General features: G+C 34.1%; 1 protein-coding gene across 1 annotated transcript in view; it reads right to left on the bottom strand.

The window, feature by feature from the left end:
• Nucleotides 1-14,125, bottom strand: part of LOC144845422 (lysosomal alpha-mannosidase-like) — a 114,721-nt gene that overhangs the window by 83,994 nt on the left and 16,602 nt on the right. Inside the window, exons 3-4 of the mRNA XM_078702744.1 lie at nucleotides 4,745-4,918; nucleotides 213-406 (exon numbers count right to left, since the gene is read on the bottom strand). Coding sequence (XP_078558870.1) covers nucleotides 213-406; nucleotides 4,745-4,918 — 368 coding nt within the window. The remainder of the gene's footprint in view (nucleotides 1-212; nucleotides 407-4,744; nucleotides 4,919-14,125) is intronic.

The raw sequence follows: 14,125 nt of genomic DNA, 5'->3' as shown, positions 1-14,125 counted from the left end.
TATACTAGTACTTAGATTCACATCGCATGAAACACACTGCCACTTCCCCACTAATTACGGCCATCACGCTTTAACTAAATCTAAATAACATATTAAAAAACAAAGAGGACAGCATGGAACTTGCATATCTTGTGACCAGAACTAATGTAAAGTTGGATGCAAATTGTCTGCATAATCAGAATGTACATGCTTTAATGAAATTTGTCTTTTACCTGTGCAAATAAGGAAGCTTGCTCTCTGGAATGACCAAATGGATCTATATGCCATGCCACAAGAGGGCGACCACAACTTCCAAATGTATCGTTGAGGAAACGAAGACCAATCGTCATTTGATCAATGATTGAATTATAGTGTGTTGATGCCTCATCATTCATACACCAACCACCATTGATAAATTCAAGACGACCTAGGAAAAATTATCCAAAACAAATTTTAGTCAAGTATTTTATCATAATAACCACTCTAATAATGTTTTGGTTATATTAAGTCCAAAAAAAGTAATATTAGAAAGCCCAGATTCCAGTCTTTGCCCCATGGTTCCCGTAAACAGGGCTTTATCCTGCCTATTACATATTTTTAAACATAAACTATAAACATAATTACTAAACGCTTTCTATGATTTTGCTGTTAAGTGAGCATAGTTTTAGGATAATAAATAATACATGTATAAAATGATAATACGTATGTAGAAGATACTGGTATAAATTAGTTAAATTTAAACAAGAAATATTTCTTACAAAAAACGCTGCTCGACATTTTAAAATTAATCATTGTTCTTTCTTCAGATATATTTATGATTAATTATTAAATAGATGTCCTTTAATCTCAAAAATACATACAAATCAAAGATATAAATCATACTGTAAATTATAGAAACAGTGCTCATATTCAAAGATAGTTCTTTAATTATGAATCACAAGCCCATTTAAAAATAGAACTTTAATGTGCTATGTGTGACCTCAACCTGTAGGCATGCAACTGAATACCCTCTAGAGACAACGTGACTTCACTGCGGTACAAGTGAGAAATTCTTCCCAGTCTGTTGATTCGCGTCAACCAATCAAAGGACGAGAATCCAAAATCGTTCAACCTTGAGCCCTCATAGACTCTCTTTTCCATACGTTTTTTGGGTCCAGCAGCTGGGACCTATAAATTATAGTCGAGTTTACAAAGTTGCAAAACTGTCGGCCTTAGATTCTATAACTGCTGCTTGCTTTAGCTTCCGAATGAGTAGTCCTCATGGGACGTAGCTGGCTAGAGCAGCAGCGTGAAAACAGCATTATAGGCAGAATTTGTCACTTTTTTTCCTCTACTTTATATTTTTTGCCAAGTTCGAATTTTTGCTTTCATATGTTTATTGATACCATAAGGAAATTTTTCAACTTGGTGTCCAAATTTTTAATGAATTGTTTACCCGTTAGGGCCCTGGGCGCTTTGAAAAATTACCACATATGTTGTGACCCCCTTATATCTTGGCAACAGCTAGTGTGAAGTGTGAAACTGGGCAGTGTTCATGTAAGAAAGCAAAACTATCCTGCACTGATTTGTGTAAATGTGTTGACTGCCAAAATGTGAACAGTAACTCTGATCAAGTTGATGCTAGTAATGAGAGAAAACGACAATGACAGTGACCTAGAGGATTTCGAATTTTAATCAAACACGTCAACATTATTATCAACAACGTTAGATTTAAAATTGTACTAACCGTATATTTCGGTGTACAATACGCACTTTTGACATGTGCAAATTTGACCTCTAAATTTTGGGTGCGTCTTATACACAGGTCACTTCCTCACGCAACCTCAAAAGCTATAACAGTGTACAGTAGCCTCAACAACTAGCTAGGAGGCCTACATACTAGCCTAATAAAAATAGTGTACTACTCTGCAATGTAGGCCTAGCCAATCCTGTCTAATCATGGTTGATCACCACATTGTGGTAAAAAGTTTATTGAATTTTTCATTAAGGTAAATTGTCATCCTCTGTATTAATTAATATTTACAGTACTTGCATGAGATATTCTACCCATCCAGGTCTAGTAATTACTCTCTACTCTCTACTCGCGCGTGTGTATTTCTAGCAGCATCCCATTCCCATCACCAGCACACAGTACTAAACAAAAACACATTTATGGAAGAGTCCATTAATAGACACGTTTCTCGCTCGCGAGGTCACTGTCAGTTTGACCTTTTAGTGGGTATACAATGGTAAACAAACACAGCGAGGTATGTTAAAGCATGGGAGAACTGAGAGATGATCATCTTAAAAAACAATCGTCAAAACTAGCCTTTTGATGGAATGGCATGGTAAGGATGTTATTTATTTTCTAAACTTATGTTTTATATTCACTGTAGAATTATTTAGGCATTTGGTTCTTTATGTATTGTCATTTTTGGTTTGACACATATAATTACGGTGCATTTAATACATTAACTGTTGATTTTATTTACAAATGTTGCGTAAATATATTAATTATTATCTTTCATTCTTCTTCATGCTCCTATGGCATCTTCCATGTATTATGTGATGTTCTTCGGTGCTTTCACAGACACCCAAGCCTAAGCCTAGGCCTAGTAGACCAAGTACCGCATCAGGCAACGCCACCGGCGGAGACACGAGCACATCGTGGACGTACCTTTCCTTGAAAAATTTCCAAGATTTTGCGCCACTATCCTTCGGAGCAGACGCAAACCACTCAGCAAGTGTTTGAAAATTAAAAACAGGAATATTATTCAGTGATTTTGTGTAGTTAATAAATTCACGATTTATCCAACATATACAACATTTATGATGCACCTTGCAACAAAAGCACTCGGCAGTCGCCATTTCGCTTCAACACGCACTAGGCGAGAATGGTGATCGGTTTGTTTACAAATCTATACCCACTATTTCTGATTGGTCGCGAGCGAGCAACGTGTCTATTACGGTGGTTTATTTTATTACATCTCTATGTCAACAATCACATATTTTTATAGTCATGTACAGTGGCAATAGTTTGTATGTCGAACGACATCTAAAAGAGCGTGTTGTTATTGTGTAGCTTTGAGAAATACAGCCACTTCGTGGCGGTTGATTGTGACACCCACCCACTACACCAAAAGCTCATCAGCATGCTCATGGATAGAATGGAGAACGTAGTTACAGAGGAGGCGGATAAGAAAGAAGATCAGGAATGCGCTTATGGAAGACTGAAAGAACACCAAAAAGACACTGAAAAGGTCTCCGATCACAAATACACCCGGGCAACTAGAAAGGAATCAACATCCGAAATCCACAAATCACAGACCATGCAGCTCAGGAAAACCACATGGATTCGGAGGGGGCCAAAATTCTTGACAGAGACTCTAACCTAATGTAATCCTTTTCCAGATTTTAATTGTAAAATAATAGATCTAAGTTTTTATTTATATATATATATTTTATATTTTGCTTAATTTAACATACCTATTATTTTCTATTTGTCAAGGATTTTTAGTCTTATGTAATTAATTTTATTTTTTTGGTTTTTCTTTTACTTTTCTGTTCTTCTTGTTTTTTGTATATTGTATCTGTTCTGAGGGTCCCAAATGATCAGCAAATGCTGGATGGATCACCCTCATTAAATATGATTAAAATAAATAAAAATAAACCCATTCAAGCGGGGAATCAGAGGCAATCCAAATCAGAAAGAGGGGGCTAACGCAATCAACCGCGACAAAGGGGCTGTATTTCTCGATCACGTTACACATCATTGCTACAAAAAAGTATGACGTCACCTAGAAACGACAACAAAAGATTTCCAGGAAGTAACAGTGAACCGGATCACTTGTGATCAAGCCATCAGCCAAGATGGCGAAAGCTAAAGAATGTGAGTTAATTCTTTACTGGATTTGTCAAACAAAATGATATATATTACACATAGAAATGGTTGCTATGGTAAAAAATGAAATTTGTTGAGAGTTTTGATAAAACATTACTAGTTGTAGTAAAGTGGGGACCTGTCATGTTTTGCATTCTGACCGCTTTTGACCTCAAATGACCTATTTACATGGTCAGATTTTTTGGGACGTCTTTCTGTATCTCTTTACACGAAATAGATGTCACAATTTATAAAACCTGGACGCAATGATTTCAAAGTTGAACATTACTTTCCATCAACTAAATATTTCAATGCAAAATCCTGTTTTTCTGCCAATTAATTGAACACATTCTCGTATTTTATCTAAACTATTCGTATGACTCTAGTAGCATTATGACAAGCCAAATATATTATTATTGGATTAGCCATATTTAAATTTTGTTTCATGGTTTTTTGTAATTTTGTTTGTATTTTCCTGGCAACACAAAACCTATGTATGCAATTTACCCCAGTTTTTTTTTCTCATGATTATTGTTGAAAAACCTCATTAATATAAAAACACAGACAAGGCATGCTTGCGGTTGGTTGCGTTCGAGAAGATACGCTTCGATGAGCACATCTTGCCTATAACTCATTAACGCAGCTAACGTTTCTAACACGGTGAAATCTTGTGTACCGCGGTGGGATACTTTGGAGACGCTCCCTTAGCCGTCGACTTGAAATGAATGAAAAATAGACAGCTAAATGTGACCCTATCTGACCAAACCTTACTTTTGTCAAAAATCATAATTTCATTTTCAATTTCATTTTTAAATTTATATGTTTAATATTTTCCTTTATTTAAAATTGCCTTTAATCTTCTCAAAGTGTAATCTTACAATTTGTGACATGGTAAACAACACTTACCTTCATTGACCAGCTTTTTGACATTTAACTTCATTTCATCATCTTGTTCATGCCACCAGCGTGCAAAGAAAGCGATTTCCACATAGATGAATCGCCTTTTTGGATCTTTTAATAGCTCTGAAACAACAGAATCAAGGATGTACTGTACTCCTGCATGTTGAATTTGATTTTTAGCTACAAAATAAAAGATTAATATATGTCATATACAGTATTATAGTATAAAATATAACTAGATTTGAACTCGTCACGGTGACGAGTTAAGCTATCGTGCAACGCATCGTAACATGCACATGCTATTTATTAGGCTTATAGTCTACAGGTAGGCCAGACCACAACGATTGTACAAACAGCATAGCATCGATCAAAACCGTTAAACAAGCGTCAACATTTGACAGTATTTGGATTGTAAACGGTTTAGTTGACGGTTAGTTTTTATTTTACACCACTCACATTTATTTAATTGTTTAAAATTAAATATGATGACCTTTTCAAATTAAAAACAGTTTTCATATGTCGGAAGGAGAATGTTTTGAGACTTATTAACATTATTAAAAATTGGAAGAAACCGATAACGTTTTACGAGATATGCGCTCTATTGAATGCGACAAACTGTGTTGAAAGTAGGTATCCCAATGAAGCGGATTTTCGTTACCATGATTTTAACACGTTCATGAAATTTCAAAAAGTGACGTGTCTTTGAAGTTAAAAATATACTATTTCTTATGTACCCATGTGAATAAAAATTATATGTCTGGAAAGATCTTGTTTAAGGGATTATTTTTATATATTTTTAATCTATGTTTATTAAATATTTTAATAGAAAACATGAGTTAAAAATGAGATACAAAAGCCGGTGAGCCGAAATCCGCGGGCTAAAAATAACTTTGGAAAACACCTACCCATTTTCAAAACACGATCGCACGAGGTCCATAATAGGTGGTAGAGTAATTTTTGTTGCATGTTATCAGGCTTTAAATACTCTTTATTTTGATATGTAAATCGGTTATTATTATTATGTACATCCGCCTCAAATGTCAATTTTAAAGATGTATTGTCCCCCAAAATCATGAAAAATAAAGATTTTTAAAATCGGACTTTGAATAGGCCATTTTGCAGTTTTAATGAAGTTGTTCACTTCCATAAGAAAAAAAACGGGGGAAAAAAATTATTTCACCTATAAAAAGACAAAATAAACAGTTAAATCATCCAAAAACTCATTGTCTTCCAGTGCAATTTGACCATTTTTTGCTTTAAATTACATTTTTCTCAGGTAAATAAATTTTTTCCAGACCCAATTTTTTGTGAGAGTGAATAACTATTATGAGACATTAAAATAACATATTCAACAAAAAAATTGTAAAAAATATTTTTTTAGGGGGACAATATATCTTTAAAGATAAAAATGAATTTTTGAGTCTTTATCATTATCAAAATCTGGGTAATTTAGTATTGAATTGAAGCTAATTTATATTTCTGTTTGATAAACGACATCGTTTTATTTGACTTTGCGTGGATCTCGTGCGAAGAGGCCAACAAGACCAACCACTGAAAAAATAATCCCTACCATAAATATCAGTGTTTACCATTTTCCTTACGGAGGGATTCAGTTCTCCGCTTATTACTAAATTACCGTCGCCCTAGTCTGGGCTCCAGACGGAGTTTTGTAAAAATATAAATATTTTTGCACATATGGCGTTTCATACGTGTATTACTTGAGTTTGGATACTCCGTCTGGGGAAACACGCATAAGTCACGTGGTTTGACACCAAGAATTCTTGGTGCATAAATTATCCAGTTGACTAGTTTCAGCCGCATGCCATTGGCTATCCACTCGTACGTCGTTTTAATATTCATATTTCAGACTTTCAAAGACTCAACATCTAAGACGATGCGCATGCGCTATGTTACGTTTAGAATGTGTACTTGGTTGGGTACATTGATGAAAGTTTCTGAAGGCTAGAAATGATTTTATATGCCTAGTAGTCTGGTAAACATTTGATGAGATTTTTCCCAAGAACATGATAACTCGTCTTGATATGATAGGCTAGCTTCTCCGCCAAATCAAACTTTGAATGGATCATTTATTATGCGGGGAAAATTTGATTTAATTCCCACCCAGACCCTGTCCTGTTCTGTGTGGTGGTGTAGCCCTCTTGTGTGCCGGTCGGTAGTGGTATGTACCTTATTGACGTTTTATTTGGCAGGTCATACGTACGAGTTGAGTAGCCCTACAAAGGAGGCCTAGGCCAGGACTAAACAATTAATAAACAAAACAACTTGGCAACACGATTTTATATTTCAACAGTTGTTCAGTCTCGATCGTACATTCAGCACTGTACGTACGTACTCGATCTTTTTCATTTTGAAACAAAATGATCATTGGTTGATTCGAAATCCATATTTACATACCGCCCGCCCCATATAGCCAAATACGGTATGATAACCTACGTCATTCTTATCGGATGTTTGCGGTCTGCAAATCGATTTCTATACGTGTTTCACAAGTCTGTATTTTCAGACAAAAATCGCGGTCGAAATAAAAACAAATAAATAAAAAAAAAAGACAATAAATACAGACTTGGGGCAAGTCTACCGTCGCCCAGGCAATGTGCATGATATGCATGTATTAGCATGTTAATTAATGGTTGGATACCCCTCGAAGTGGACTGTTCTATTTTCTGAACTAGTCTTCGCCGCACACGAGGCATGGCGAAAAATGTCGCCTCTCATGGAATATTTGTTCTTAAACGTCAATTTTACCGATTTATTAATTAATTATTTAATAAGTGGAATATTTATCAATCTACTATATAAAGCAAGTACGTTAGGAAGAAATGTACCGAAGAAATTCAAGAAGCTTTGAATTTGCTATGCAGCGGCCGTAACCCATTCTATGTAGGCGGCCGAAACACGCTTTGGCCAGGGTTCCGTTGTATGTATACGCCGTTTCTTGTCAATCTAGCATTTTGAGTGAAACAAATTGCAAACAGAGATTTTTTTTTTTTAAATGGTTACATATGATAAGGTGATTATTTTTTGAGCATCACATCTCTGACACTCATCCCGAAGGTATGCAAATTAGCTTAAATATAAATAGGGTGAAATTAGGGTGAAATTACAGGGTTAGCATATCCTAAAAACTACTAATCGTAGAGAGTTCATTTTTGCACAGTCTGGTTCAGAATATATATATTTATATTTGCTCTAATAAGACATTTTACATAAAAATGTCCGGAAGTACCAAATTTTGACCCTTGACCCCATTTCTCAATATTTACATAAATATGTGATTAAAATGTCTGTAGAGACTTTATTTTGGACTCAATGACTTGGATATTGTTTTTCAATACCCACTATAGAACTGTATTATAATTCCCAAAATCACACCTTCGTCACGCACCTCGAAAGTATGCAAATTAATAGTACAAGTAATATTAAATATGCAAATTAGGGAGTTAAATTACAGCGTTGCCATATTTCAAAAACCGCTAATGCTAGAGTGTTGATTTTTTCACTAAAATATTTAAAATGTATATATTTATATTTGCTGTAATGAGACATTTTACAAAAAAATGCCCGGAAGTATGACATTTGACCCTCGACCCCATTTCTCAATATTGCATATATATAATGAAAACTAAAATGTCTGTAGAGACTTTGTTTTGCCCTCAAATGACTCCGATACAGGTTTCTAATAGCCAACATAGGACCTCTTTGTAATTCCCAAAATCACATCTTTGTCACACACCTTGAAAGTATGCAAATTATTAGTACAAGTTACATGAAATATGCAAATTAGGGGTGAAATTACAGTCTTCCCATATCTCGAAAACCAATAATGCTAGAGAGTTGATTTGAAATCAGAGTTGATTCAGAATGTACATATTTATATTCGCTCTAATGAAACATTTTACGCAAAAATTGTCTTGATTGAATTATGACATTTGACCCTCGACCCTATTTCTCAATATTTTCATATAATGCGACTAAAATGTCTGTACAGACTGTTTTGGCCTCAAAAGACTCAAATACAGTTTACTATACTGTTTAGTAATTCTCAAAATCACACCTTTGTTCCTTCCCTCGAAAATATGCAAATTAGTAGTACAAGAGGTGAAAGTTGCCATATCTCTATCGGTCATTAGCGTTTTTCGAGATACATAAGGCTGTAATTTGCATATTTCATATAACTTGTACTAATAATTTGCATACTTTCGATGTGCTTGACTTTTGGAATTACTAAACGGTCCTATACTGGCTATATAAAACCTGTATCCAAGTCATTTGAGGCCAAAACAAAGTCTGTACATACATTTTAGTTGCATTATATGCAAATATTGAGAAATAGGTTCGAGGGTCAAATGTCATACTTTCGATAATTTTTTTTTTCGATAATGACCCAGATACAGGTTTTCTATAGCCAGCATAGAACTGTTTAGTATTTCTCAAAATCACACCTCTGTTACTTCGCTTGAAAGTATGCAAATTAGTAGTACAAGAAAGTTGCCATATCTCTCTCTCAGTCATTAGCGTTTTCGAGATACATAAGGCAATTCACTGTAATTTGCATATTTCATATAGCTTGTACTACTAATTTGCATACTTTCGAGGTGCTTGACTTATACTGGCTATATAAAACCTGTATCCGAGTCATTTGAGGCCAAAACAAAGTCTATATATACATTTTAGTTGCATTATATGCAAATATTGAGAAATAATAATAATAATATCCTGGATTTATATAGCGCCTAATGTTGTGAAACCTCTAAGCGCTGTACATAAACTAATACGAAAAAAGGGAATTCCAACCATGCCAAAAAAAAAACCAAACCGAAGTAAAGCGATTCGTCGCTAACCCCGGTCAGCACCAGTTGTGTCGAGGGTCAAATTTCATACTTCCGGTCAATTTTTTGTAAAATGTTTCATTGGAGCAAATAGAAATATGTACATTCTGAATACGGCTGTGAAAAAATCAACTCTCTAGCATTAATCGTTTTCGAGATATGGGAAGACTGTAATTTCACCCCCTTATTTGCATATTTCATGTAATTTGTACTACTAATTAGCATAATTTTGAGGTGCAGGACGAAGGCTTGATTTTGGGAATTACAAAGCGGTCCTATGCTGACTATAGGGAACATGTATCCAAGTTATTTGAGTCCAAAACAAAGTCTCTACAGACATTTTAGTCACATTATGTATGCAAACATTGATAAATGGGGTCGAAGGTCAATTGTTGTATTTCCGGTCATTTTTTCGTAAAATGTTTCATTAGAGTAAATATAAATATGTACATTCTGAACAAGTTATTGAAAAAATCAACTCTCTAGCCTTAGTGGTTTTCGATATATAGGAACCTGTAATTTCACCCTCTAATTTGCATATTTCATGTAACTTGTACAAATAATTTGCATACTTTGGAGGTGAGTGATACAGGTGTGATTTTGATATCTACTAAACAGTCCTATGTTGGCTATTAGAAACCTGTATCGGAGTAATTTGAGGGCAAAACAAAGTCTCTACAGACATTTTAGTTTCATTATATATGCAATATTGAGAAATGGGGTCGAGGGTTAAATGTCATACTTCCGGTCAATTTTTTTGTAGAATGTTTCATTGGAGCAAATAGAAATATGTACATTCTGAATACGACTGTGAAAAAATCAACTCTCTAGCAACAGTGGTTTTCGAGATATAGGACAACTGTAATTTTTTCTCCTTATTTGCATATTTTATTTAAATTGTACTACTAATTTGCATACTTTCGAGGTGTGTGACAAATGTGTGATTTTGGGAATTACAAAATGATCCTATGCTGGCTATTAGGAACCTATGTCTGGGTCATTTGAGGGCAAAATAAAGTCTCTACAGACATTTTAGTCACATTGTATATGCAAACATTGAGAAATGGGGTTGAAGGTCAAATGTTGTACTTCCGGTCATTTTTTCGTAAAATGTTTCATTAGAGTAATTATAAATATATACATTTTGAATAGATCAATGAAAAAATCAACTCTCTCGGACTAGTAGTGTTTGAGATATGGTAACCCTGTAATTTCACCCTAATTTGCATATTTAAGCTAATTTGCATATCATTGGGATGAGTGAAAGAGGTGTGATGCTCAAATTTTGATCTCCTCATCATATATGACCATTTAAAAAAGAAAAATCTCTGTTTGCAATTTGTTTCACTTTGGGCTGTTTTTTTTGCTAGATTGACTAGCCTAATTCCGTATATTTCAATTTAAAGTGCAACTTTCGGTTGGAATAATCGAAAGGGAAATAAAATTAAACATGTTAACATTATACTATTGAGGTAATTACTTTGATAAATTTTAAATTCGTCTGTTTCTTCCCGATATTTATTAGGCGGAATTTAGCGTTAGGCTTTTTAGGCCTATATATAACAACTTGTAGGCGCGGCCGAGTCTACGTCCGATCCGGCGCTCGAAATGGAATCGAACACATAATAAGCACAGGCTTAATTCTTATTTTTGGCGGTTTGAAAATCAATTAAAATAATATATGATTATAATTATAAATTTAAATAATATAATTATAAACTAGACATGAAACTCGTCACTTTGACGAGTTAGTTATCCGCACCACGACAAACGCCACGTGCACGTCAAGAATATGATATGCTGTTAGTGCTCAATTCTGTCAATTTTGTGTCATATAGTATACATGCAAACAGTATAATCTGTATACATATTACATACAGTGTAGAATAGGTGAAATTACAGGACCCGCCAGTTATTCCAATTTTTAACATGGCGACGGTATCAAAATGAAACACTTAGATAGCAATTTCAGAAGGAAATTATCTCAGGAACAACATATTAACGTGTAGAAGAAATTTGAATACGTAAATATAGATGCGCACCCTTTTAAATGTGATGAACTATTACGCAAAATATGAAAATACAACTTTTTTTATTCAACTGGCCATATGATGACGTCACAACATCCGATTGGCAAAATGTTTACATGAATTCGTATCTACAATCCAATAGCTTCCACAAAACGTTTTAATCGTGATTATCACATTTTATTCTTACGAGCTATTACAGATTAAAATTTACTGTAAAGATGAAATTAATGATCCACGTAATTAAAATTTTTAGGCATGATGACGTCATAAAAATTAAAATATTTTTATCTCATGCTAAAGAAAGTTGATTGACCTACACAATATATAAATGTAGGAGAAAAAGGAATACTGTTAAGCGTGATGCACTCCATTGCACTCCATTGAATGTGATGAGCAATAACGAAAGAGACAAAAATCCTATATTTTACATTCGTGTGGCCATACGATGACGTCAAAATGTTTTTTTTACCCTTATCGATGCATGATCCGATATCTACAACTCATCAACTTCTAGATTTTGTAATAAAAATAAATGGTTCACGGTTTACTTTAGAAACTATGACTGTTTAAAAAAAGACATTATTTTGACGATTTTTAAAGCTTTTTCATAAAAAACGCGCACGAATTGTCTAATTCAACGTGTTCGTGTGGCGTTATTTAAACTGGAAAAGGTCTAAATTGTTTTTAAAATTACTAGGAAAGGCTTGAAAAATATAATTCAAGAGAAAAAAATATGTTTTTAACGCTACGTGCGCACCGCGTGCGTAAAAAAATTGCGCGCCCGTGGGAATTTTTGACATGCTCAAAATGACAAGAAACGCATAAAAAGTTGATTAGAAATTAATTTTGCGCATTTTGAAATTTTAAATGCGCGTGCGCGCGTAACTTCTTGTGAAACATGCCATTTTTAATCCGTAGAAAGTTTGCCCCTGATATGACTTAAATTTTGTCAAAGTGTCAATACTAAATGACTTTTGGTTTTTAATCTATGATCAATCATTGAAATTCATAAAATTGCGCATAAGTCACGTTGCGCAACTATGACGTCATTCAAAAATAGGAGGTGCACAACTTCACGTAAATGCCCATATGTTGTCAAAGTTATGAAATGTTATGTTTACACATTTTAGAGAAACGCGATCCACAAAAAGGAAGGATGGAAAGAAGAACTAGACATGAAACTCGTCACTTTGACGAGTTAGTTATCCGCACAACGACAAACGCCACGTGCACGTCATACGTTGGAATATTGCACACAGATAAAGATTATGGCATTATGACAAGAACTGAAGAATATGATATGCTGTTAGTGCTGAATTCTGTCAATTTGTGTCATATAGTATATACATGCAAAGAGTATAATCTGTATACATATTACATACAGTGTAGAATAGGTGAAATTACGGGACCCGCCATTTATTCCAATTTTTAACATGGCGACGGTATCAAAATGAAACACTTAAATAGCAATTTCTGGAGGAAATTATCTCAGGAACAACATATTAACGTGTAGAAGAAATTTGAATACGTAAAATATAGATGCGCACCCTTTTAAATGTGATGAACTATTACGCAAAATATGAAAATACGACTTTTTTTATTCAACTGGCCATATGATGACGTCACAACATCCGATTGGCAAAATGTTTACATGAATTCGTATCTACAATCCAATAGCTTCCAGAAAACGTTTTAATCGTGATTATCACATTTTATTCTTACGAGCTATTACAGATTAAAATTTACTGTAAAGATGAAATTAATGACCCACGTAATTAAAATTTTTAGGCATGATGACGTCATAAAAATTAAAATATTTTTATCTCATACTAAAGAAAGTTGATTGACCTACACAATATATAAATTTAGGAGAAAAAGGAATACAGATAAGCGTGATGCGCTCCATTGAATGTGATGAGCAATAACGAAAGAGACAAAAATCCTAATTTTTACATTCGTGTGGCCATACGATGACGTCACAATGTTTTTTTAGCCTTATCGATGCATGATCCGATATCTACAACTCATCAACTTCTAGATTTTGTAATAAAAATAAACGGTTCACGGTTTACTTTAGAAACTATGACTGTTTAAAAAAAGACATAATTTTGACGATTTTTTAAGCTTTTTCATAAAAAACGCGCACGAATTGTCTAATTCAACGTGTTCGTATGGCGTTATTTAAACTGGAAAAGGTCTAAATTGTTTTCAAAATTACTAGGAAAGACTTGAAAAATATAATTCAAGAGAAAAAAATATGTTTTTAACGCTACGTGCGCACCGCGTGCGTAAAAAATTGCGCGCCCGTGGGAATTTTTGACATGCTCAAAATGACAAGAAACGCATAAAAAGTTGATTAGAAATTAATTTTGCGCATTTTGAAATTTTAAATGCGCGTGCGCGCGTAACTTCTTGTGAAACATGCCATTTTTCATCCGTAGAAAGTTTGCCCCTGATATGACTTAAATTTTGTCAAAGTGTCAATACTAAATGACTTTTGGTTTTTA

This window comes from Antedon bifida, chromosome 6 (assembly GCF_963402885.1).
Source record: "Antedon bifida chromosome 6, ecAntBifi1.1, whole genome shotgun sequence".
Lineage (NCBI taxonomy): Eukaryota > Metazoa > Echinodermata > Crinoidea > Comatulida > Antedonidae > Antedon > Antedon bifida.
Note: the sequence above shows the minus strand (reverse complement) of the source record. Positions and strands in the feature narration are given on the sequence as shown.